The sequence below is a fragment of the Aptenodytes patagonicus genome, chromosome 1, assembly GCF_965638725.1.
Source record: "Aptenodytes patagonicus chromosome 1, bAptPat1.pri.cur, whole genome shotgun sequence".
Taxonomy (NCBI): Eukaryota; Metazoa; Chordata; class Aves; order Sphenisciformes; family Spheniscidae; genus Aptenodytes; species Aptenodytes patagonicus.
Genome location: NC_134949.1, coordinates 98,541,154 through 98,568,504, shown reverse-complemented (window position 1 = coordinate 98,568,504; position 27,351 = coordinate 98,541,154). Strand labels below are relative to the sequence as shown.

The window sequence follows — 27,351 nt, the reverse complement described above, 5'->3', positions numbered from 1 at the left end:
ACAGTGTTCCACCCACCAGAAGAGGGACATGCACATCGTGAGGACAGGTGATAAGGCTTTTCAGTTTGCTTTGAATCCTGTGTCTTGCAGGCTAAGCTCTCCTTGCAGCTGTCCCAAAACTAACCCCTGAAAGCAACAGCACTGTAATGGAGTTACCTTCGCCTCTTCATTTTAGTGCTATAAGTGATTAACGCCAAGGAGGTGAGCTGTAACCAGAAATAGGGCTTGTGTCCTCTGAAGGAACAGCCCACGCTGGACATTTCCCCCCCGCCCCTGACCTGTCACCTCCCGGGAAGGGCATTGGGTGCCCCGAGATCCCTCTGGAGCAGCGGCAGCCTCGGCAAAAACCCAGCCTGCTCGGCTCCACGGCACGGCCCTGCGGGGAAATGCCTGCCGGCAGTTTGCAGGCTTTTTGGCAGAGACGGAGGCAGGAAGCCCTGCGGTGAAGCGCCTGAGATGGAGACCCACCACCGCCAAGGGAAGGCCTGATATCGCTTGGGGCTCCGGATGAGGAGGCTAGGAAAGGAGGGAGCACGTCCGCAAGCGCCAGGCCACAAGGCAGCGGCCGTGGCGGACAGGATTACTGCTGGGAGCCGGGGCAGCGGTACCAGGCTGTGTGTGTGCACATGTGTGTGTGTGCACAGGTGTGCGTGCATGTGTGTGTGCACGTGTGTGAGCAGCTTGGGGGAGGGCTGGCTGGTAGCTCCCTACCACAGAAAATGCAAACACAAAGATCAAGCCTCTGCATTTACCAAGCTCCGGGGAAGAGCAGTTACTGGGAGCGGGGGCAATCCGGACCCTGCTCTCAACAGCTGAACTTTCTTTTGCAACATCCTAAAAAAACCCCAACCCCAACCCCGCCCCAGTGTCTGACAGCTGATGCTTTATTACCGTTATCTGAAAGAGACTTTGGTGGGTTACTGTGGTCCTCTCCTTGCTTTGCTTCCCAGCCTACAGCCCTTTCAGAAAGCTTATTTTGGGAGACCCCACTTTTGAGGGACTCCGACACCTCCCTTTTCCTCCAGCCCTGGTGACACCCCCTTTATCTGAGCTCTTTGCCGCCTCTCAGGGTTGCGCAGCCCTACAGTGGTGTGCCTGTGCCGCAGGAGCCTGCTGCGCTGGCTTTTTGGGAAACCAGCCTTTGACGTCTTCAGCAGCAACTCTTCCTGACCACCACTTTGCAGAGAAGGAATTAAGTGTTTGTCATCACAAATGGCTCAGAAACAGAAGATTTTCACACAGCTTCAAACCCAAGCAACTCAGCTTATGTAGATCTACTTCTTTCTTGTTTCTCTCTGCAATATGGGGGGAAAAAAAGGATATAATCAGAGGCCCGAGTGCCAGGTTTGCTTCCTTGTGCTCTGCGCCCCATGTTTGCCTTATGTGCCTCTTCATTACACGTCCTGGGAGGTCAGCACAGTCAAATCTCACTTAGTAACTAAAAGCAGCAAAAGCACAGTAGGACGTTTGCAGAGCCCCCCACCCCTCCTGCTGCTCGTAACTGCTGGAGACCCTGGGAGATAAACCCTCTTCCCAGGCTGGTACAATTAGAGATTTCCCTTCCAAAGGGATGGCTGGCACTGAGAATATTTGCGTTTGGTTTCCCCTTCCCCAACTCTATCTGAAGAAAAAGGAACTGCTGAAAGTTTGCAAGCAAATTTCCTTTCCCAAGTGTCCACAGTATTTTAAATCTCATGGTATGCCATCAGGAGAAAAGCAGGCTAGATATCAACCATTTATAACATAGAAAGCTCGAGAAAGTTTAAGGAATGAGACATATTAGTGAAAAAATCCATTTTTATTTAGCTAGGGAGAAATTAAGACCAGGAAAGATGGAACACTTTGGTCAAGATATTACATCCATGAGCGCTGCTGCCACTTAGGATTCCTCTCCGTGCCTTGCAATATCAGGCTTTTAATTAAAGACTCAGGTCCTTAAGACAAGCAATTAAGTGCCAGCCCAAGCATGCCCTCAAATCTATCTGAACAAACAATAGGAAGCTGATGAGATGCAATAAGGGGGAGGAGAAGGAGGATGATTTCTGCCCCAAATGGCTTGCAGTGCCTAGCTTTATTTTTTTTTCATTTAATTTTTAAATCAGAGGTTATCACCTCTGCTCAGTGACCCACAACCAAAGCTTCCCTTCTGTTATCAGATAAAAAGGAAGCTGTTTGCTTTTTGCAGGACGAGTCCAGCACAAGGTAGCACTTGCATGCCAGGCGCATGGGCTGCCCTGTCCTGCTCTTGCAGCCAGCCCCCCCAAAAGTCCCGGCGGTGCGAGGGCGGTGTACGGAGGCAGGCTGCATTACGGGGTGTGCGCCTCCCTGCAATGCCTGCCGGGAGGAATGGGGTTTAAGGGATTTGCCTTGGGAACCTGGGTGCCGGTGCTTCCATTCTATCAGCAGCCGCTTCCATAAACGTTAAAGTTACAGAAAACGAGCTCCTGGTGCTGGTAGCGACCTTCCACCAGGGAGGAGAAACGTGGTCGGTGCAAGCACTTCACCACCAACCACCGTCGGTGGTTTTCGCTGCTTGAAGGGGGCCTGGCTGACATGGCCACGGGTCAGAAACGAGCCCTGGGTGCAGGGACCCGGCTCAGGGGTCTCGTTCAACCCAGCCCCTGTGCGGCAGGGTGGAAAGATGCGATGATGCTCACACAGCTGAGCTCCAGGGCTTGCAGGCTGAAACAATGTTGGTTTAATTAAAGATACCTCCCCATAATCCTGCCAGACGCATGTCCTGAAACCACTGAGCCCATAACCAACGCTACTGCCCAAACCCTCTGGGTTGGTTACAGCCAAGGGACTGGTCATTCTCCGACCCCCTCTGATTTCACCCAAAACAAGCATGTCTGCACAGACTTTTGTCGGACTTCAAATCAGCTTGAAAGCGCTCCTTAGTTTGCAGGGGTGCAAGTCCTTCGTTTTGTCGAGCTGGTTCAAAGTGTTCACCAAATGGTGAAACACTTAAATCACAGAAATGCAGCAGTCTGTGGCTGAACACCCAGAGTCTGCCAAACCACAGCTTCTGGAGGAGCCTGGAGCGCACCCAAGCCTTTCCTCCACAAATCTGGGAGCATCTGCTGCCTGGGGTTTCCTCTGAGGACACAAGGCCCAGCGCGAACACAAGATTCATTTTATTTGTACAAACGCTCCCTGTGACTGCCAGATGGATTAATCTGGAGAGGAAGGCATTAACCTCCCTAAGTACCTGCAGCAACCCTTCTTTTCTTACATCTAATTTGCGCTGGCAGAAAAGCCTGTGTCGGATCCAATTTGTGCTATGGAAAAAAAAAAGAAATCCCGTCAATCATAAATATGCCATAATAAGCAATTTTAAAAAGGAAAAAATATATAGACACATACATACAAAATATGCTTCATAACTGAGGTTTTATTCCAGCACTCACTAGTTGCTGAATATAGATGTTGTGGGCTGTTGTACCCACTCAGAGCCGCCAGCTTTGCTGCTGCCTGCCTACGTTACCAACTAATTTCTCCAGGTGGGATGTGCCAGTAAGGCCAAGTCTTGGCACAGGCACCTGAGGATTTAAGAGCCATGTTTTAGGTCCAAGGGAGAAGCAGTAGTGCTTAGAAAGGGGAACCAGCTTTTATTCCTGTTTTCCCCCCTGATGCAGCAAGCACAGCAAGGTGAAGCCAGGCATTTCCCAATGCGAGTCTCTGGTTCATCTTCTCTGTTGATGTCAAAACAAATCGAATAATCCTCCACATACTTTTATTAACGCAAAAAAGCACTTTTTTTCCCAGCAGGAGGTGTGCCAATGGTAGAGGACCAAACTGAAGGTGCTGTTCAAGGGGTTGTGTTGTATTCCTGCTTCTAAGCGAGGCAAGGACAGCTTGAAAATGAGCAGAAAATAATTTTTTTACTTGCCGAGCCCTTTGATTATGACCACGTAAAATGAAGAGGTGCCCCTCTCACCCCTGCATCCCCACCTCGAGCACTTACTGGTGAGGAGCCCCTCCGTCCCCCTGCCAGCAGCCACAGGGCACCCTTCACCATGGGACTGGCTCCCCAGTGTCCCTGTGTGATGGCAAGGGCACCTTTGGGGCCCCTTTTGGCCCCCACCCAGGGCGCTCCGTTCCTCCTTGGAGGGCAGTAGCTCCTTGCCCCGTGATGCGCACATGGGGCCCTTCGCAGCTGCCTGGTTGGGCACTGGGGCTGGGGGGGGGTGCAGCAGCCTGTGTCAGTTCCCCCCCTGAAAACCCCACCTTGTGGTGCAGGGACCAGAGTGGTGCTCAGGCACACTGACTAAGGCTTTTCAGCTGTCCCTCCTTGTGTATGTGCAATACGCACGCATTCGCCCACACAAAAAATAGCAAAATAGGTGAACGTCAGTGCTGAAGCAAAAAAATTCCATTTGACTTACAAATGAGGGTTTTTTTACTGCCTTTTGGGAAGCTTTGCTGCACAGGCAGCGCCACCGTTTCAACCGTTGCTTCAGGGTGGAACAGGGAAAAATAAGCACCAGAAAATCGCGTTGACTGACAAAGGGTGAGTTTTTTAGCAGCTTCATCTCCCCAGACACCAGCACTGTTTGTTTCTTATGAGATTTAGTGGGAAGCGGCTTTGCCCTCTTACACCCCATCCCCCGAGCCGCCGCATGGGAGCGGGGCCACGCGCCCACATCCTGACTCCCGGAGAAGGACCGGTTCCGTCAGATGAGTGACCTGATTGCAGCCCTCCCGTGCTGCGCTAAGGCTGCTGTCTTCTGCTGAGAGGAGAGCAAAGCACAGGGTGACGCCGTGTCCCCCCCTCGGGAGGCGACTGATGACCTCCGAGCAGGGATGGCTGAGGAAGAGGAAGGGAACGGGGTAGGGAAGGACGTGCTCCTCCTGCAAACGCAGCACCTAGCATGCTCCCACTAGTTGCTTCTGGGACTGAAATTTTTGAAACGCAGAAAAAAATGCCACAGATGTCAGGAAGGAGAGGAATGGCCATGCAGAACTTGACTCCCCATTAAAAACAAAACAAACCAAAGCAATAAAAACCCAAACAAGCAGACCAGGTAAGTTCGGGCAGTTTGACATGTGCATGAGCATGTTCCCGTGAGCACGGTTTCGGCACACACTGCCTGGGTGTGTAGCTGCTGAGGATGGACGATGCATCACCTCGTGTGCGGGAAAGCACAGAGTGTCCCTGCCGCTCCTGGCCAGGCCGCGGACCTGAGCCCGGCATGTGCGCCGAGCTCTGCTGATCTCCGTACCTCAGGGTAAAAACCCAGCACCGTCAGGGCACCAGGCTGTTGAGAGAGCCAGAAGCTGCCAGTGACAGTACCTGCCACTGCCACCGCTATCCATGCTGGAGAAGTAAAAAGGTTTGTGTGTGGAATTAGAAGATATCCAGTAATTCATCTGTGTCCACACGGTCTCCTCATGTCCTTAGGGATGACTAGGAAGCAAGGCTATGACTGCTCCTGGTTGCAGCTCCTTCCTTTTCAGTAGGAATCGCCAGGTTTTTGTCTTGGGCACTTGCCTGGGCCCTGCCTTGTCCAAAAGCTGCTGTGGGAGAGGTGCCAGCCGCGGCTGGAGAGCTGTCCTCCGGCCAGGCAGAAGCCGCAGCTCCACCGTCCGGCCTCCGCTGACACTGACTCCCCCTTAATGGACAATTAAGAAGCACACCACTTGGCTTCAAAACATACAATATACTTTATTGCCTGCTAGATAATCAAAGTGAGGAGTAAACACCATAGCTGGAAAAAGCAGAAAAGGACCAGGAGAAGGAAAAGAATATCCAGTCACCAAACAAGTTATCAGGCAATAAACCATACACAATATAAATAATCTGTTTCCCAAACAACTAAATCTTTATTTTGCTAATGGCCATTATATGGTTAATTATCAGTAGTAAAATCTCTGGATTTCCTTTTCTACACAGCATTAGTAGTAAGAAATATATAAGGGACTCTGCAGAAAGCAATACAAAGGAGTTATATACACAGGCACCTTCTGTGGAGCAAGAACAGAACCTCATCTAATAAGGAAGGGCTATCTACAAACCAGAAGACGATAGTAATACAATATTAGCTCAGACTTAGTTTAGTTGCAGCCTTTCCACAAGGTAGGCTAGCCAACTTATGTATACATATATATTTTAATATAGATATATAGAGATTTATTATTTTAAAAATAATGTGAACTACCTGTAGTTCCTAGACTAATTTTAAAGAGGCAGTGTACCTTTCCGAAGCTTCATTTCAGGAAGTATATTAAAAATGGTATATAAAAGACTAGCAGACCCAAGCTCGCACATCAACTTCCGATATCTTCCCTCCAAATTTTTTTCTAATGCAATAGCTGCCATCCGCATTGACAGCAATGCCTTTAGTCATCTGGATTGCTATTTATGTCGCTTTAATTGCTACCACTAAGTTTACTGGATTATAGTGTTAGTAATTGTTGATTATAAATAGCAATAATGCTGCAGTACACTGTCAAAGCCTGGCCGCGTTATGAAGATCTAGTCTGTACGTGCATGCAGAGTTTTGTTGTTTAATCTAAAAGAATATTTCTCAAAGTGCTTCCCCTGCCAACCCCCCATGTTGTTCACGTCGCAAGGGCTCCTCTCTCTAAGGAAGATGTGATGCCTCTCACCCCACACCAAACTCTCAGCAGTCCTTCACACAGCATCCATCCATCCATCCATCCATCCATCCATCCATCCATCCTATTTTATTTTTAGGGCATAACCCTTCCCTCTCCCACAGCCAGTGTCCTGAGGGCTACTAAATATGACTTACTAAAATTAAAACCAACTATTTGAGGAAATGCTTTTAATACATTTTGGGCCACATCTCCAGCTGGGCTATTTTGGCCTCGTGCTCCCCACAGCAGGCAGGCAGGCAGGCAGCAGAGCGCTGCCTGTTGCTGCTGCCCAAGAGCCAAGCCCAAGCCACCGAGCAGAGGACGGGGAAGGGAGAGATGTTTGCTGGGGACACTGTTAGGACCCGGTGAGACCAAGGGTACCTTTTGTGCCACCTGTTTCCAGTCTGCTCCCTGTTTGCATCTTGGGGTCCACTCTCAAAGGCAAAGTGGGAGCATGCACGTGCTGACGGGCAGCAACTCGTCCGATGGGACTTTCTGTTAAAAACAGGGATCAAGGGACAAGGCCCCTTTTGTAAGCGATGTCATTTTGTTCTCAGCCCAACCCTCCCTAGGCTTTGCTGGTCCTGAAGTGCTACATCACTTTTGTTCACGACGCAGACGTCACTTAACACATTCCTTGCCATAAGGGTTTCTAGAAGCCTCTTCCCAAACCAGCGATGACACCCTGATGTGCAGTCACTCTACTTCGGGTACCACCCCAGCGGTGAGGAGCCAGGTTTGCATGAAGTAAGTAGCTCAGACCCAGGAAAGACCCAAAACAGCAGCGCAAGCAGGGGGGTCTCCCACTCGGGCAGAGAACCCGGTGGAGAGAGATGGCTGGGGGGGGAGAGGGATGTTTTCCGGCTTCGGCTCTATTTTCACACGTGCCCAGGTATGCCCCCCCCGCCTGCAATGTTTCCTCGTGACCTGCCAAGCCAGGATCTGGCCTGTGTGACTCGGCATGGTCCAACCAGTGCAAGGGACAGCTCTGCTCCCCCAGGACCCCCGGCCTGGCACAGGCCACCGGGCAGAAACAACCTCCAGTATGAGCACCGACATCTGACCAAAAACATACAACACACCCTCAACAGAAGCTGTCTTTTGAGTATAGCAGAAAACGTGTATCAAGAAACGTGTGGCAATAAATAAACTGTTTCCCATAACAAGCCTGGCATTTTGATAGGGGAGCTTAAAAACGCATGCCCTGATGGAACAGGATGTATTTGCAGTATTACAGAATGAAGGATGAACTCTATTTAAAAGCATACCTGTCATTAGCACTTTGCCAGGCAAACACATCCTTGCTGAATTCAGCATTACCCTCTGCATCTTCGCTTGCAAAACAGTAAAGCTAGAAAATTCCTGACTGGTATTTCATAGTGACCTCAGAAGCAACCATAGCTATCCAAGCAGCAGGTATCCTTCTCTATCTCGTCCCGGTACCATCCGGAGCACGCAGGTAAGTACCGTAAGAAGAGAGGCACACACAAAAGCTAGAAGCTGACCCGTACAACGCAAATTCTTCTGCCTATATTGGGAAAGCCACTGTGTATGGATGCTGTTCAAAACTCAGTCACCTCAGTTCCTGCATCGCCACAGAGTATTACTTCATCTTATTTATGTATCTGGACCTTCTTTTACCCTTGGTGTTACACAGATGGGTGTGCAAGCACAGCAGAAGGGAAATGCTCCTTTTTTCTGTATTTTGGTAAGAATTTTGTGCCTGCAAGGGTTACAGGATTAGTGCTATTTCTCAGTTCTGTTAGTAATTCCTGTTCAGCTCTACAGGACTCAAAGCACATGCTGATACTCAACAGCAGGGAAAATACGAGAAGCAACCCGCTATGCTGGGAAGGAAAAAAAAAAGGCAAATTTTAAGAGAGAAGCACTTACATTGGATATAAAATCAATTAAAGATTCACCTTTACTGGCTGCTCTTGTGTTTTTTTGACTACCAAGGAAAAGGGTGTAATTTGGCAGTCAGGCTCCGGTTGATCTGCTGCAAAGTGCAGCCTTTTTTGTCACTTTTGACTCCACTGAAACCTATTTTTGCTTATCCTAGGTAGGGTTGCTAGGTCTGAGCAGGAGCGAGGAAACCAGGGGAAACACGAGGAATTAAGAGTCTATTGGAGCGAGAGAGAAACCGTGAAACATGGAGGAAAACACTTTTCCTTCTCCAGGCATTGCTGAAGATTGTATCGACTGTGAAAGCCGGGAACTGCTGAACATGTTGGTTAATTTGCAACTGAAGTGCAGTTTGATAGGCATCCACCGTTTTTCTTAGTTTGTGTGTGAAACCAGAAGCCAAAAATTCCTAGCGCTAGGCCATCCTAGCCAGGGTGATTACTGGGCTTGGGGAAAATCTGTTCATCCCTTCCACAAACCTCGTTTCCCCTTTTATAAAAGTGCCATTTCTCCCACTCACAAGGTTGTTGAGGAAATTGCATTTTTTGAACTGCTCTGTTGCACCCGTTTCTTTTTAGCCATGAAATGCTTTTTCTCTCAACACTCTGAGATCGCCAACTACTGCAGCAGGTTGTCTGTGGAGATACAGCCCTTAAAAAGTCAGCCTCTGGTTGATACGCAGTTGCACTGGGTTTCTTCAAAGGCTCTTGCTGGAACTAAATAGACTTGGGTCCCTCACCCATCTATGCTCCTTGCCATACCCACGCCCATAACTGGGCCAGGTGCCACCTGGAGCAAGCACCTGTAGGAGGCCAATGTTACTAGGGCCTCTGCTTTGTGTCCTGCCTATGGTTTCACTTATTTTAGCTCTTCGATACAGCATCAGTCTCTGCTTTTCTTTGTTGCACCTCCCTGGGTGTCAGTGCCTGGGTCCGTACCACCACCTGGAGCGGCTTAGAGGGAACCTTGAGGCCACAACGGCAACTGATGGGCACTGCACGCCTCCAGCAGCACCTGCAGGGCCACCTCTGCCGCAGCTTGCTGCCGTTTCTTGTTGGGGTCGCAAAGCCAAGGACATGCATGGCCGGTGCTCAGCAGCACCCCAGCACCCTGTACAGCCCTCAGTGGTGCCGCTGGTCCCTGCCATGGCAGCATGGGGCCGGCAAGGGGCTGCCGTGCATTGCAGGAGGTGCTAACGCCGCTTGCCGCCGCAGCCAGGGGACTTTGCCATTGTCTCCCCCTGCCTCCGAGCTGTGTAGTGCTGTGTAGAAGAGCAGGGCTGGTGGGACCTGGGGCCAGGTCCCAGCAGCACGCTGGCATGGTCAGGGCGACCTTTGCCCTGTGCCTGGACCGTTAGTGTGGAAGAGGTTTGCCGACCTGTTCCTGTAAGCCTACAACTTCTGCTGAGCACAGCAAAACCCTGCCCTGGTGCCAGCCACAGCGACTGGGAGTGCAGGCAGGGAGCTTCCCAACAGCCCCGCACAGGCAGAAAATGAAGGCAATTGCCTCCCTTGCTTGAGGGATGTGCTCTCCCCTTTGCTTCCCCGTTGGAAGCCCGTTTCTGGTTTTAGGTATTCTGCATGGAGAAAAGCATGGTCTGTTCCCGCGCAACTCCTTTGCAAACCACGGCATCTCCCCGGGTAAATCAGTGCACTATCAGCAAGGGAGCGCACCGCTCTTGCTAACACACTGGACTTGCTTCATTAGTCTCCTAACTGTTTCAAAATTATTCCACTAGTCCTGGTTTTGGAGCTGGAGAGAGTATCGCATGCACAGCCATGGGTCCCCGTCCCAAAGCGAAGACCGAGGGATGTCCTGGTCCCTGAGCTGCCGACACCATTGTGGTCAGCTTTTCCCACATCTCCCAGGGAGAAGCTGGATTGGACACCAGGCAGGGACCTCTCTGCGAGCACAGGCGATGCCTCGCCAGCAGCACCCCACCAGAGGACAGCCAGGAAAACACCTGTTTCCAAGCCCAGAGGCAGCTGAGAGAGGATGGCCACAGAGCGAGGGCAGGCTCCGGCGCCCGCTGGTTCACCAGCCTCTCGGCGTGGCTGGCACAAGCACTGCCTAACGAAATGACAGTTCTCCTTTGGTTTCCTCCTCTCAATATGGCTTTAATGATGGACTCATAGTGTCTGAAAAGGGTACCGAGGAAAAAGCTGGCAAGCTGGGTTGTTTTGGGTTGGGTTTATTTTTTTTGGTTTGGTTTTTTTTTCTTTTTTTTTAACTGTCTGAACTCTGTAAAAAAAAAATTAAAGGCAACCGCTAGATAGAAAACACAGCACGAGGAGAAAGGTCTCTTTGAACCTCTCTGGTATGGCTATTAACCGTCAACCTGACACACCATTCGAAGCAAGAGATTTTCAAAGGCATGGAGGAGTCCTGTGGCTAGCCATAGGGTTGGGCTGGCACTCCTTGAAAATCTTGTCTCAGATTTTATTGTTATTTCTAAGGTTGCATTTATAAAAACAGCTAAAACGCTTCTCTATCTAACATCTTTTTGAGGACACCGTCTTTTTCTCCTATACCCTAAAATTTTGTACTTAGGCACTGGGGGAATAAACCACCCTCAAAATGTAAAGATAGTCAAGCACTGGAAAAAATGGCATGGGGAAATGGTTGAGTCTCCACTATTAAAGGCTTTTAAGGACAGGTTCAACACCCACCCGTCAGGTATGTGGTAAGTATAGCTTAACCTTCCTTAGGGCTGAGAAACTCTCTAGCTGACATCTCCGGGTCCGTTTTGGCCCTGTGACTTTGTGCCAAGTAGATACTGCCAAGATCTCATCCTGCCATGACCCAGGATGTGTTTAATACCCTGACTGGCTGCTCTGTTTTCTGCCTTGGCTTGCTGTTTGTCCAGGAACACGCACAAGCTCTTCAGACATCCTGTCAAGAGTCAGCTTACATCTTCCTCACAAACCATCAAAAGCCCGTCTACTTTTACAGTCCCCCTGAAAAAAAACTGGGGAGCAGCAAACCAAGAAGAATGCAGAGAAATGTTCACCCTAACATTTCAAAAGCCGCCATGGAAAGCTTTCCTTCAGCCTTCCATCGTCTTGAAAAATGTTGACTGAACTGTTGGCAAGTTGATAATGAGCAAGAAAACTCTACACTGACAAGAATCACCGAATCTTTTAAATGTTTTCTGCTGGTTCTTGCTGATAGCTTGCATTGGCTGGGCATTCAAAGAAAAAAGAAAAAAAGCCAAGCTAGGAGCCTGGGACATTTAACAGGCACTCACAAACATCGAGATGAAACATCATTAGGAAGTACCAACGCTACTGCAAAGATGATCTGCGACACTGCATTCAACGTAATACGATTGCCCAAAGCTGACCTCACACACCCAGCTCCTATCAGCTGGCTTACGGTGCGCAATTAATATGACAACATTAATAGCAATCAACCTACAAGGAATGAAAGGAAGTGAATAAACAGGAGCAGCGGCAGCACCCGTCTGCCATGCTCACCTACAGATGGCGTGTAGTGTTCTGCAGTGAACAGTTATTTTAGCAGCTTGCTAACCTGCCCTCACCATAGACACACAAGCAGAAAATGCAGAATTTGATGCTGGCCTTTCCTGTAGGCTTGTCTGCACCCTGAATTATTTTTTCCCCCCAGTTTATAAATTTCACGTGGGTTAAAAAAAGATCATCCAGTGACACATTTAATTATGAAAGTCTGTTGCAGCCTTCCCGATTTCATGTTTCTTGATTAAATCAATGCCCAGTAACAATGAGGATAAAAATGTCTTTGCATCAGCAATAACTCCACGCGCACAGGAGAAGGACAGAGATTACAACAGCAAGTATCCAGTGCTGCTACAGCCAGCATGAGATCTTTGACCGTAACAACCCAAAACCATGGAGAACTGCTCACCCGACACAAGCTCCGTCACACAAAGTGCCCAGCACAGCTTTCAAACAGAAGTAGGCGAAAGACAGAGATTAAATGTAACATTTTACTGACTGACAAGACATGCAGAGCAACAGCCCTTACTTTGATACCTGAAACCTGCAGGTGCAACTCTTACTGCAGCTTTCTGCAGTGGGTGCTGAGGGGGTCTGTCCACAGCCTTCGGGTGGCATCCCCATCCGATCCGTTCGGATGCAGTGGGGCTGCTGCACCGCACTTCCCAATGGCCAGGGTGCCTGCCCCAGAGGGAAAGCAATGATGCTTCGTGTAAACATGGTCCTGATCCCGCAGACTTCCCCAACGTGTACCTGTTGGCTTAGGTGAGGCTACGTGGGCAAGGTAACTGGAAAAGCCAGTGTTAGGTTTATTTGATCTGAAGGTTTCTTCAGTAATTAAGGAGAAAGAAAATTTAATTGTCTGGGGACTTTTTTTCCCCTCTAAGAAATTCAGAAATGTGGCAAGAGTTTTACTTTGCAAGGCTTAGTATGAGCTAACGCAAACGTTGCAGGTCTAATATGCAGTGCTGAAGGGGGTTTTGGTTTGTTTTTTAAGAAACGCATGCGACTTCAAGGTACATTAGTTGCTATAACAAGCCATGCACTAAAAAATGAACCAGGCCAAATCCTCATAAACTGTGAAACTATTCTCAACAATAAACTGTTAGGAGAAGGAAATAATTTATCCTATTTCAAAAGCTTGCCGGGTTCCTGACACTGGTGCTGCTTGGGCTTTTCTACAGAAAGCCGGGGCGCAAGAAGGGTTCAGGGAGTGCAGCTTTGCTGCTGTACCCACTTCGCTGGCGGATCCCACCTCCTTGTGCCTATCTTTTTGCAGAAGCTGTGTTTGATGTTCAGCCACAGTTGGGGAAAATTGTTGTTAAAATGCCACTAGTTAAAAAAATGTGGGTTTTTCAGAGTTGTGCAGTAGCTCAGGAAGGTGTGGGACACTGTCTATCCTACTGAAAATCAGTGGGATGTTTTGCTACTGATGTCCATCAAGTTCTTAGCTGCTCGAGAAAAGAGAGGAGAGGAAAGGCAAGATGACTGAAAAGGAAGGTGAGAAATTTGTAAGTGAACCTTGACATTCCCAACTTCCAGCAACATAAACAAAAACATACAGTGAAGAGATTTGTCTCTATCAAATAAAAAGCATTTTCAGTTGGACAGTAGATTTGACAAAAGTGACAAAAACCAACCAGTTCTTAAACAGCTTTTATGCTGTTTATGCCCCTTCTATCTTGAAGGCAATGGATTTCCAATGGCTGAGATTTACAGGACGGTGGTTTGAGGGCAGCTGCACATTCCAGACATGCCACCACGTCCTCCTGCAAGCACCGCCAAGTGTGACGGGCCTGTGCTGCCAAGGGGCTCCCATCTAGGTCTGAGGCAACGCGTGGCATCTAAAAAATGACATCCACCATTTTCTATTTATTTAAGGATTGTTAAACTAGCTGTATTTGTGGTTTTGTTAATCAAAAGTAGTAAAAAGTTACTCATCTTGCAAAGCACTTGGAGTATTTTCTGAATGGTCTAAAAACCCAGAAATTTTTCTTTGAGAATACATTTTTATCTCATTATTAAAGATGCTTTTAAATCCCTGCTGGCAACCCTTGGCTGTCAATTGTAGAATCACTTTGCCAAGGTGGAACAGCACACACGTTTTTTTTGTTGAGGTTTTTTAAACTAGTTGCAGATTAACAGAGTCTGTGAATATGAAACTACTGCTTTTATATTGCCTCTTACGTATTACGGTGTTTTCATGGTTCTCACACATGAAACATGTATCAGGAGTACAACTCACAAGTTAGTTATTTCAAAAATGCATCTGCAGCTATGCTATCTGTTTGAAAATGCTGAAGTAAGGACCCAGCCCTACAGACTGGGGACAGCCCAACAACAATCTGGGGATTATTGTTCTTCTAACCACCCGATGACCAAGGCATGTCAGGTACATTTTGCCATCTGGTAGATACAGAAATCTGTAAAACATACATATGCTTTCCCCTCACTTGTTTATAAGAAACCAACTGCACAGTGCACGCTGCGTGAGTAGTGTAGCTGTCAGAGCTCATGGCAGCAAACATCGTGTATTCAAGGCAATTTTTATATAAAAGCCATAAAAGACTGAATGGATCCTGTTGCTATGCATGTATGGATGCGACTGAGTAAAATTCTGCTTGACTTTCATAAGGACTTTTTATGAGCACCCTCTATTTCTGCTGTTCCCAGAGCCTGGCCCAAGCGGGGCAGTCAGTGACCTAAGGACAGACGGTCTTTTCCCTGTGCGCTCCTGCAGCACTGAGTGCAACTGAGTCCGTCCAAGTGACTCGCTCAGGCGTGCCAGTGCTGCCACCATAAAACCCACACCCCGTCCTCCGAAGCAGGCAGCAACTGCACTCGGCCACCCCAAGGAGGCAATCCTGGAGGACCTCAAGAACCGCTGGTTACCACTTTATTACCTTAAATCTACAGTGGGGCTGCTGCACCTCTCAGTAGACAACACTATTGTACCAAGTATCACTATACTACAGCTGCGACTGATCTTGGAACCTGTGACCGTCTTCATATCCAGTTGTAAGTTAAAAATGCTGAGTTTCAGAAAACAACGAACAGCAAACACTCAGGACAAGCAGCACAGCAATGGAGCCTCCCGCCGCAGCAACCCTCAAACTCCCTCTGGGAAGAGCACATGGTGCCGACGACACATTGGACTCGGTGAATCAAACAGGTTTAAAATACAGCTGTCCTGACATTTAAACCATAGGCTCTTTTGTTTTCCCCTAGTGCAAGCCAGCACAATGACACTGAACCTGTGCTGATACCTGCCAAGAGCCTGGCTCCTACATCTGCAATCATACATCTTGTATGTCACACATCTTATGAGATCTAGCATTTGCATATGGCATCCCTTAGCAACCCTTCTTTTCTAAGACATTCCCTTGCTGGTGTGGATTTCTGCATAAGAATTAAGTAGGTATCTTCACTTTAAAAGATCCCAGAGCTGAATTAACTACATCCTAAATGCAGTACACTAAAGATAGTTACTAGTAAAGAGGTTTTGAAAGAAAATATGTACCAAGATTAAACAGTCACATCGCGAATGCTTCCAACCATTACTTTCCAGGGTAAAACGATGCCCTGTGCCAGCCAAGCACAATATATTTTCCTGAAACACAGCAGGAAGAATTTTCTTCAGCACTAATTAAAATGACGATGAACACTCAGTATTATTTATGACGTACATACAGGGAAGCACTTAGCAACACTTATGCCACGTGCCAAATACATCTATCATCTAGAAGCGAATGGCATGGTTTAGAACTGCACCACACCTCAAGTAGCTCACATATTACTTCTGTCTGAAAAACTATCACTACAGTCACTGAAGCAAAACAGGGCATCCATTCCAAGCCACAGACTAGAATTGCAATTTCTCTTTTTTTTTTTTTTTTTAGACCGGCTGGCAAACCTTGCTCTTGAAATTGGAACCTCTTGAAGGTTGATGAAAATAGCCCATCTGCTGCGATAGCAATTTCCCTGCCACCTTACTTCCATTAGAAAACACTGGTTTCCAAAACAAAAGGAAACCCAGCTTTGTTGCCATAAACTGTCACTCTCTGCACGCAATTTACATAGCTGCTCTAACCGAAGACACATTACAGCCCTCACTCTCAAACTATGGCCTACCGAAACCTGAAAGTTCATGAAGGTCTGACTTTACTGTCAAGTTCCCAGCTAGGTTTGTTTTATTTTGTTTTAAAAAATTGCATCTGAGTAGCTGTGGGCAAAAAGAGATCCCAGATGCATGGACAAAGTTGTCGTGGCATAGAAACACTTTGCTCTCCTGAAGGGGAGGGGCTGTGAGGCTTGTGGGGAAAAAGCCTCCCTCTGCCAGAGCCCTGCTTCATGACAAATGGCACAACTGGGAGCCCCAGTAAGGTTCACCCATGGGCAAGAATGGGTGTTTGATTGAGCCAGCAAGGACCAAACCAGATGGAACATCTCAGCCAGTATTACTGGACACTGACACCAAAAATAAATCTTAAACTACTGACAGATTGGGACTATCTGACTTCCAAATTCTCCTTAACTCTTGAAAGATGGTAAGGTGTTTTAATAATCTCCAGTGATAACACAGCAGCATTTAGAGAGCCCCAGTTAGAACAGAAATCCCATTATGGTAAACTTTCTGAAGTTGGTATATCTCAGATACTGGACCTTGAAACTTTTAGCAACATGCTGCTGAGTTTTAAGACCTCCAGCAGCAATATCATTTTAAGAATCTCACTCATGAAAACATCCAGGAATCAAGATTTTTCACACTAGGAAAGCCTGAAACGAAATCATAACTCTAGGTGTTGACCCAGTATTAAGGGAACCCACACAGACCTTGGAAGGAAGGTAACTGATTCTCAGATTGATCTGACTGGAGCCTGATGGTCTGCCATGACTGGGAAGCCTTTGGTAGGCCATATATCTAACTTTAAGATGTACTCCAAATACTTCTTTTGGATCAGAAGGACATCTCCTGAGAGCTCAGTTTTTTTCTTCCCCCTTTTTTTTTTTTCCTTACACTGGATGTTGTTTGATGGCGACACTGGCCTTCTCTTACAGTCTACGAACTGTAATAAAGGTACCTGACACGATGTTACTTCTCCATATCCAAACACTAAGGTAACAAAAGTAATAAACAAAATGCTCCAGAGTGGATTAAAATATTAGGTGTTTGCATCCAGAAAATTACACTTTGGTGCTAAGCCTGACACTCGTAACTCAACTGGTCTGATCTTTGGGTCTGTTTCAACTAGTTCCTCTTGTTTCATGGGCTGACAAATAGGTTCAAGTGCTGCTCTATCTGGAATAAACTTTTTGTATCACTTTATATAGGCTGGATTTTCAACTAGAGTTTCAGCTGGAGTTGAGACAGCTACATCTTGTGCTAGCTTACTTCTGCTGAAGAACTAACATTATCTTCTCCTATCAGAAAGTAACTGATAGTCTAGTTGAAATCTAGAGTACGTTTTAAATACAACTATATTAGAGCTCCATTTCTTACTGTTTCTGTGGCAAGAACAGTTCACAAAAAGAAGCTGAGACTGAATAGATGGCAGGCATTATATCTTACAGGTTTTATTTCTGAAAACAAAACAAAATAGAACTTTGCAGCAGATATAGGAACGCATCTCATATTTTGTTACAAAGTGCCAGTGTCCTACTGAAGAATCAACAGCTTCACGAGCTATAGCATGGTTATGGTATGCTCAAGTCTACTTTGTGTCTCACTTAATGTTGTCACACTGTAGGGGGAAAAAAAAAAAAGTGTTCGAAAGCAGGGTGAGCTGCACGTTAAAAAACCCTGGGATGAACAACGAAAAGAACCCAACAAATGGTATCAAGGGGAGAATGTTGGAGCGCCTGGCAGAAGCATGGCGCTTTACGAGGATGATGCCTTTCTGCCCCGTGTTTTTCCAAAGTATTGGTGGAAATTTATCTTACCTGACATTTAAGAAAGTGTCAGCGTAATGCCATGCAGCTGCAAGAAGCAACGTGAGTGAGAGCTGGGTAACAAACTAGATGCACTGAGTTAGCTGAATTCAGCAGGTGTTTTGTTGGAAGAACAAAATGAGAGCAGATGAAAAAAGATGGGAGTTCAAGGAATGAAGAGGACTCCTTTAAGGTAATTTGGTAATCAAAAAACCAGAGTAGTGACTTCAATGTCCCTAACTGGGCATACTACACTGAGAGAATATATACTTCATAAAAAAGCTGGAAGAAATCTTCTTTGCTCACCAAATCAGAGCTTTTCTCCCCCCTTCCCCAAGTATGACTTTTACGTGGCCTTTAATGCTGAAGCTCTTCCTTTCCTGGTGTTTCTTTGCAGACATACTGACGCATACACAGTAAAGGCAGTGCAAGACTGCGTACATTTCTTCTTCCCTGAGTAAATGGCACATAGTTAAAAAACCCCCCAACCTAAAGGCTTCCCTTCTGCTACTTTTGACTCAGACAGGATTTCTGCTCCCATGTGAATAACTGGTGTCTACTGGCTTAATGAATTCTGTACTTGGGTCTTCTGTGATGAGAAAAATACATTGCAATCAAGGCAGCTTCAGGCATCCAAGGACAGGAAAAGACAAGATCCCCAACAGTCTAATTTTCAAGACTCAAGAGGGTAAAATATATGGGCAGAACACAGTCCTGGTTTAAGTAAGTTTCCAAAGTAGCGGGGACCTTTAAGTTTAAACATTGATGACACCTGCTACTTATTTCTAAAAGAGAATCCACTTCTGAGTAAGTTCTCTTATAGTGTCCAAAGACCGAAAACATAGCAAGGGCTTCTTCACATGAGATGACTTCTCTTATACTTGTGTGGACTATAGTTGAGCTTCCCAGTTGTGCAAAGACGACAAAATCCAGAAACACGAAGTGGATACCTGGAAAGCTCAGGAGAAAAGGCAAACTTTTCCCCCACAGCCCAACTGCACTGAGTGCTGGCGCTCTCTGTCCCACTATCTCCAGCTTTATGCTGATATAAATCCATTGGATTCTGGGGCACTTGCATTATGGATCTTTCCAACAATGTCAACAGTGCTGAACCAGGCTCAGAAGTTTTTAAAAATAAAGTGGAAGCTCCCGTTACAGATGTGTAAGCAAGAACAAATGGGCAGAAGTTCTTTGCAAAATATGCGACATCTTTATAGTCATTGTGTAGAAGTTGAACAGATGATCTGACAGGAAACTACAGCTTACAGTTCTGAGGATCCGTCTCTGGGTTTTGGCATCTTCCATTTTCAGGTAGAAAACGACCTTGTTTCTTTTTAAGTATAAAAAAGCCTACAAATTCATACTGTAGCTAAAAACAAATTCTGCAAATACTGCTAACTCAGCCATATGTTAAAGTAAACAATCATTTGATAGTAAAGCAGGTGAAGTGTCAAAGAAGCTCCATTTGAATAGTATTTATTTGCAATCATTAGGTTTAAATGGGAAACTGTTTACAGGCACACACTAGATAACCAAAATAGAATGAACATCAAGAAATCTATTTGAAGGTCCTTTTCAAATATTTCAAATATTTTATTAAATATTTTATTCAGTTTCATTATCACAGTTTAATGTACTTTAGCATGTTATACACATGACTTAACATGTGCACTTAAAAATATCAAATTAGAGGTTTTTGAAGAAAGTATGACATTCTATAAATGTGCTTATTGACTTTTAACTACACACATCTAAGAAGGCAGTAGCTCTGTTATACCATCGATGGAGATGAACTATTGTAAGGCATGTTTACACCAAGCTTTGGAGAGAATAAAGCCAAATACCGGGTCAAAACTCAGTGGAATTATGTGTGAGAATAAAAGTTGAAGGATTGGGCCCTAGAAAGAAAGATCATAGCAAATCAGTTGTGTTAAACCTGTCAACAGATACTGGTTATTAAAAGCAAGCACTGCTGAGAAAGAAGGTTTTCGTAGCATCCAGGTCAGCAGGATCTGTGGTTTTTTTCAGGTGTGATTTTTGAAAATCACACCTTATGGTGTAACGTGAAGGAAAGAGACTGAAATCTAGCAAGGAAGTTGGAAAACTACCGTCTGAGAAACCTCATGTTGTTTTATGACCTAACATGGGAACACTTCTGTACAGAGAACATGATGCAAGTCACTGCACTCCGATGTGTGTGTGTGTATGCAAGTGTATACATGCAGACACACGCACATATATGCCTCTCTTGCTTTTGTCACCTTCAAAGCCCCAACCACTGATTAAAGTGTAGCAGTGTGTGGGAGAAAATAAGGTTTCAGCTGCAGGGGTGAAAAGAGATTAGACCACTACATTTGGAAGCCTAGTTAGTTAGCCTGTACAGGTGTGGTTTTTTCCAGTACAGTGTGGGTCTGCTGGTATATGGTAACAGTTAAGACCCAGAAACTACAATGCAATTCTTTGGAAGAACTCAATAAATGTTAAGCTATTTGCAGTCATTTTTAAAGTTCCATGTCAATGAAGGCCCTAGGTCACAATGACGTGCCTCCCCCAGGAACATCACGCAAGCGCAAGCTTAATTCCAAGAGCGTAGTGGTCCGTAATTGGGGCTCCTGCACTGTCACAGTGCAAACAACAATGCTGCCCCATAAGTAAGGATGGTTTTCAGCGTAAGCTTAGGTGTGTTGCCGAGTGGAGATCTCATGTCAAGTCTTCCTAGATTTCTGCCTTAGAAGAATTAGTGGGGGAACATAAAATATACATCCATCTCATAAGCTTCTTCAAAGCTGTCAGTTCAGTAGAAAATACTGAGTATATAAATGACTATAATAGTACTTAGGTGAGAGCATAAACCTCACTGTGCCTTTTCATTGGGGAATTCAGGGGAGGAGGCTAGCAACTCTTTCACAGACTAAATGCACTCGTTCACGGCGCTCAGTGTCCTGAAGTGCCTCAGCATCCTGGCAGCTGTAGGTGACAGTTCCACAATACGTACAAGGTAAGGAGAATGCCACAAGTATTACAAAACATGGCAAAGATACCCAGGAGGCTCTACAATCTGTCAAACAAGCACGGCAAACAAACAGCATCTAATGGATAACATTATGGTATACAACACACAAGTTGCACAGTTATGTTTCCTTGCGAAATCAGGATTGCAAACGTAAACTCCAGAATAAGTTTCAAAAGCAGCATTCGGCTTACTGCGTCACCTCTGGCAAGATCTGAAGTCCACCCCCTCTTGAGCACTGCATTTTCTGCTGTTACAAAACACGATCTCACGGAACCAACTAGAACTAGCGGGCCCACGTCCTGCAACCCATATGACTATGGCAGAGGTTAAACAAAAATGCTCCAGCAACATAGTTTGGCTACCATAGTATATTCAGCCTTTACGTTGTCTGCGCTATATAAACGTTGCTCTTGCAAAGTAAAGCACACAGTGATATACAAATGGTATCAATGGCTGAAAAGATTACACGATCAAGCCTGAAAGCAAATGGAAGTTAATGAAAGTAGTCTTTTAGGAGAGGTAGCCATATTAGACTCAGCATTCAAAAAAAGGGAGTGCACTCAAAGGGTCAACATACCTTATAGTCTCTTGCAGACCCATCATGTTTTTGTTTTTCCTACTTTTTTTTTTGCAGAATGTACACACCCAGGCGCACACGCACACACACACACATATATACACACATCTATTTTTTTTCCTAATCCCCCTTTGTTGCCATAACTTTGCCATACTGAGAACAAAGGCCAGCTTTCCTTTCATCCTCCCTTAGCTGTCCCACATCTACAACTATTGCCTTCAGTCTGTTCAGTATCCGTACAGTAGCTAAACAGGCAGTGGAAATTAAAACTGCTTCAATTTAATATCTTGTTCCAAAAGATAGCATCCAAACTGTAAGGCATTCCCGTGTTCTGATGTGAGTAACAACTCTCTTGGGTTTCTACTCGATACAAACTGCAGAGTGCTCTTCAGCCTTGTGCTACAAAGGCAGCTTTCACCCAAATAATAAAGACCAAAGCTGGAATTTGAACACCACAAGTTCACATGCTTCTACCAGTCCCTTGTTCCTGTGCCCCTTTCCAGCAACGCTTATCACTTTAATTTCAAAAGTCATCCACCAATGCTATAAAATAGATACCCAAACTACCAAGAAGTCTCTTGCTCATGACTTTGGGATACTGTATTAGTATAAAAGAGCATTCAGTCATCTTAAATAAATATATTCTATTTCTGAAATCACAGCACATTCAAGGGGTAGTTACTGCCATAAGCAGAGCATTAAGTAATCTCCATAGATGTTTTTAGAATCATGGAATCACTTAGATTGGAAGAGACCTTTAAGATCATCGAGTTTTGATTGATTTGGTCTAATATCTGGAAAATAACCTACTGTGGGGATAAGAATCTGCATCTCAAATGTTCTGCAGAACATTTTTCCCATATTTGTATACAGTACTAGAACAATTAAGAGGACATTACAGTAATTTTCTCCCAGCTGCTTAGATCTGTAGCTTCGGCTACGACAATGTATTTTGTATACCTCAAAACTACATATGAAATATCGAAGATCACTAAATAAATAAAAGCCAAGGAAAACTGGGACAGTACTGCATTTTACACTTGAGACAAGATTCCCCCCTCCCATGGATAAGTCACAGAGGACGACTACGGTAAATGCTTTTCTTTTTTTTTAAAGAAAGATTTATACACAGGTTCAGATCCAGAAAATAATGTGAAACGCATAAATATCGATAGCTTTAGCTAAGTTAAAATGGGTTCAGTAAAGTATGATACAACATATTCAGAATAAACAAAGCAGAAAAGCATCATATTTTGGTTTGCTTGAGATATACATAAGGTGCAACAATTTCTTCTCTAGAGGCATTTGTGGACAATGTGTTAACGGGTAACAGTGTTTGCTGGTATACTGAAGTACACACAATAGCAGTAAGATTTTCCAAAATGAAAGCAGCTGAAATTAATAAAAATTAAAACAAAACAAACAAGGAAAAAACCCAACCCCAATACAGTAAGATATTGGTCTGAAATTTTTGTTGTGCTAACAGACTTTGTTACCTGAAAATACTGATACCCATTCTAGTAGATTCAGGGAAAATTCTAGCTACTGAAATCAAGACATCACTCAGAGAACCAACAAAGGCAAATGCCTAGTGAACTATAAAGCTTTGCAGGATTTCTGCTACTCTCAGTGCCTAATCGCTTAAAAATTAAGCATATCTACAAAAAGGTTTATAAGTATCTGAAAACAGTCATATCCAGTAAACTGACCCAACCCTACCCCCTCTCTAAGGGAAAGTCAAGGAAAAGCAGATCAAGTAAGGTATTAATTCATATAGAAAAAAGTAATTTTCTGTTTCTTTTAAAAAAGGTACCATTAATATACAGAAATATCTTCAGGAACAATATTGAAATTTAAATCGAGGAAGGATGGGGTGCTTTGACAAAAATATATCTACTCTAAAGGTTTCTAGAGAAATAAGTTAGTACCATTGTCAACGTGAACGGCCTGCACTGTAACATATTTGGATTTCAGCTAATTATAAAGTGGTCCAAAACTCCAACAGCCACCCTGCTGTGACCCAACAGTTTAAAGTCCTTTAAGTTTTTCCTGTCTTGTTAAAATAACTTATAAAACTTTAATAAAATCTTATTAAAAATACTGCCATAGGCTGCAATGGCATTCTAGGGGCTCTTAGTCATGTATTCACCTGAATTTTTAAAAAGCCTTTTCACTGACTCATTGGCTCGTAAATTTTGTTGTTCTTTTGTTGTTGTTCCCTTCTTCCAACACACACGCATCCTCGATGGTGCTGTTTCAGTGACACTTCCCCAGCTACCTGCCTTTTGTCAGACCTTTAATCCTTTGTTACAACTCGTGTGGTATGTTGTATATTGTTTCCCAACACTGAACCAAAGACTTTCACTTAACTACAACAATGAAAGGCTATACCTAGCAAGCATTAATAGAGTTATTCTCCATATGGCTATTACATCAAATTAGTTACAAAATAACCCCAAAACACATTATCAATTCAGTCAAGTATAAATAAGAATGCCTGATAGAATGATGTAAACTCGCATCATTTAAAGACTTAATTCAAAGAACTTCAAACTCAATCTAATACTATCAAAAGTTCAGCCGGTATGACGAAGACTAATAGAAAATTATTGCTGGAGTCCAATTTGGTAAATTGTTGTGCTACAATGCAAAAAGTAGGGAAACATCTTGTGCTATAGAAGTACCCTGTTGAATTTGTAGCTTTAGATCAATTACTAGTGATCGTTTTGCATCTGTTGGTAGGAATCAATGCTTGGTTATACAATAGTGTAAGTCAAGATAACAAAGATAACAGGCCAAGTGATACACTTGGCCTGCTTTTGGGATGTATTTATGAGAGCAAACCACAAAAATTCAACATAAGCAAAGACAGAAACTGGCAGATGGATCTGTTTGGTAGTCTGAATTCAGTCAAATGTTACTCTTCGGTTGTAGTTCATCTGTATACAACTTGCCACTTTACCAACACAAACTGTAATTGGCCCTTTACGCAAACTCTGAAGCCGGTTTGGACTGTGCATAGTAACTACAACGCCAGTGTCTGTAAAATGTAAAAGGTCTGTGTATCGGTGTACGTATATATCGAAAAGTCACGGGTTTAGGTTTTTCAGAACGGTGAAATAATACTAAGGTCACTTTTGAAAAACGCATTTGCAGTACTTTTTGTTTACAGGAAAGTTTCACCAAGTAGCTCAGATATCTATGCAAAAATAAAGGAACCCTCCAAGGCATGAAAGACAAGTCAATTATCTGCAGTATTTTCTTTTCCATACACCACTCCTTTTTCTAATGCACATCATCCTGGTTATTCAAAGCTAAATTAAAAAGAAACAAAACCCAAACATAGCCTGTCAGAATTTTTACCAGTAAACTCTACCACTCTGGTGGCAAATATAAAAGTGCAGAACATCTGGACCACATGGCTGCCCAAACACCGCTAACAATGGTACATCTGTCCAGGCTGCCTTGAGTTCTCTGGAACAGGTTTTAAATTCATTCTACAATATAAACGTAGGCATAACCTATTAATATAAACCATCTTAGAACTTAAATCTTCATGTACAAAAATGACTAAGAATATCTAATAATAACTAGTGCAGTGCGTCAGTGTTTTTGTTGTTGTTGTTTTTTTTTTTTTTTTCATTTTCATTTAGAATAACTAGGTATTATACGAAACTAGTTGCCGTACTCTCTGGTTGGTAAAAGAGATGCTGTGTGAACTAACAGTAAAGGCAGCCTTTTTCACACCAACCACCTATTTACTGTTTAAAAGCCTTCAATAGAAAGCAAGCTCTGGGATCATTCCATTTCTGTTCATTATAGACAATTAATATCACCCTCCTACATACTGGGTTCCGATTTGAGGACCTGGCCCAAGTTGCTAACGTCTGGCTTCCAGTGAATTCTGGGCCACTCAGCAATAAGCACTTGCTTGCAGTCTATAGTTTCCATCACATGGACTGACTAGCTTCCCTTGGTAAAGACAAGGCTAGGATATTAGGTAAAGCACAATGTTTTACAATAAAGTGGAGCTTCACTGGTCAGCGCAGGAAATAAGCACTGGAGCCTGAGACATTTCATTTGGCTGTCCGTCATGTGGGAGAGGTGTGGCCCTCTGACTTCTGCAAAAGAAGAAAACAAAAGCCACCCATCATCATTTGGAGCACAGAAGGTGCTTTTATCAGACCAGAAACGATGGAAAGCAGCACATGTTATGGTTTAACATCCGACATTACAGCACTGTTAACTCCCTGCTCCTACAGATGCCCACATACCGCTGTTACATGCTCTTTTTAGAGGTATTCCTACAACAGTAACAAAATATCCTGTGTTACTGCAACACAATGCAAAGTCAGGCAAAACCAAGACGTGATGGTATTTGACTACACAAAACAAAATGCATGGCTGAAGAGTAAGTTAAGAGTGCGCAAGTGCTGTTACTCATTTTGTAAGGGAGTGGCTTCAGCCCTCAGAAGCAGAGTACAGCTCATGCGTGGCAAAAGAAGGTAAATGCAGAGAGACATATATCATGTCAATGCGAGTCAACAGCCAGCTCTTAAGCAATATGGAAATATACTCATCAGCAGAGTTGCACATTGGGATTACTCCAAGTTTCATGACTTACCACTTCCATCAGCCCAGCACAACATCTCTTTCATTACTACAGCAGTGTTAATTTACAAATGACCCCCTGGCACAGGGTATCATAAAAATAAACTGCGCCAGAATCACGTACTGGAAATCAACATCAATCATTGTAGCAGATGGACTTGGGAGAGCTCCTTTGCAGCTTGCCTTTTAAAATACATACACAAAGCACGTCACCGCCTGTTATCTAATCTCACAAGTCAGGTTCTATTTTTGTTACAGTATGTGTCATTTACAGCAATGAAAATCTGGGGCCCACTTCTTATCTACACAAGGGCCACTTTCCCTTACTCTGGCACAGCTAAGACCCTAGCAGAAACGGAGGTACCAACGTGCTTTGCACAACCAGAGTGCAAGGAAGTGGGCTTGGCACAAAATGCAACTCAGGCTCATAGCGCTTAACCGGGGCATGCACAAGGTAAATAAAGCTAAACAGAAGCCTTCAAATGAAATCCACGCTGCCACTTCCAGACAAGCTCTAATTACAGTTAAAAAGGAGTTTGGCTTCCATGGCCCAAGGCTCTGTGAAAGTATTTAATAATCAAATTCAGACACTGAAGAAACACATCAAGCAAACCTCTAATGCCGTTGCTCTCATTTCCGGCTATTTGCAAATAAAGAAGTGAGTTGCAAAAGATAACAAACAGTCGACAGAGTAGAAAATAGAGATGCATCTAGCCCATCAGATTTAAGTTTCTGTTTTGACTTCCATTTGCCAAGTCTGCGAGAGACATGGCTAAGTTTCTACTGGGAAAGAGTCCTCCCCTGTTGTCATTTCCCTCTGGGGTGATTACAAGCTGGACTTTGCAACAGTTGCTCGACATTTGCTGGTTTGGTGTTTTCAGGCCTCATGGAAGGTGCTGCATTGCTCTAGCTGCACGGCAAGATGACAAAAGGTGGGAATAAGAAAGAAAGACCTAAACAGAAGGCTATGTAAAATATTAGCTCACTTCAACAGGGACAAGAGGAGGACAAGAATTCTTAAAGGAACAAAGAGGGAAAACCCACAGTGAAGCAAATTGTGTTGCTCTTGTGTAATTCTGGTCAGTGTTAATGGAAATCAATGAAACCACAAGGGTGTGAGAAAGAGCAGAGCTTAGCACAGCACTTCCCCAAGTCTCACTTCTGACCACAGAAGACGGACAGAAACGAGTTCAGGCTTTTCCTGTCTTGATAGCAGACACTTGTTTTTCAACAAGCTG

At 44.6% G+C, this 27,351-nt stretch overlaps 1 protein-coding gene across 8 annotated transcripts in view; it reads right to left on the bottom strand.

Annotated features, from left to right (window-relative positions):
• Positions 1-21,601: 21,601 nt before the first annotated feature.
• Positions 21,602-27,351, bottom strand: part of BBX (BBX high mobility group box domain containing) — a 147,947-nt gene continuing 142,197 nt past the window's right edge. For all 8 annotated transcript variants that reach the window (XM_076350413.1, XM_076350349.1, XM_076350358.1 and 5 more), the window contains one exon: positions 21,602-25,623. In XM_076350413.1, the coding sequence (XP_076206528.1) occupies positions 25,536-25,623 (88 nt within the window). In that variant the 3' untranslated portion in view covers positions 21,602-25,535. The remainder of the gene's footprint in view (positions 25,624-27,351) is intronic.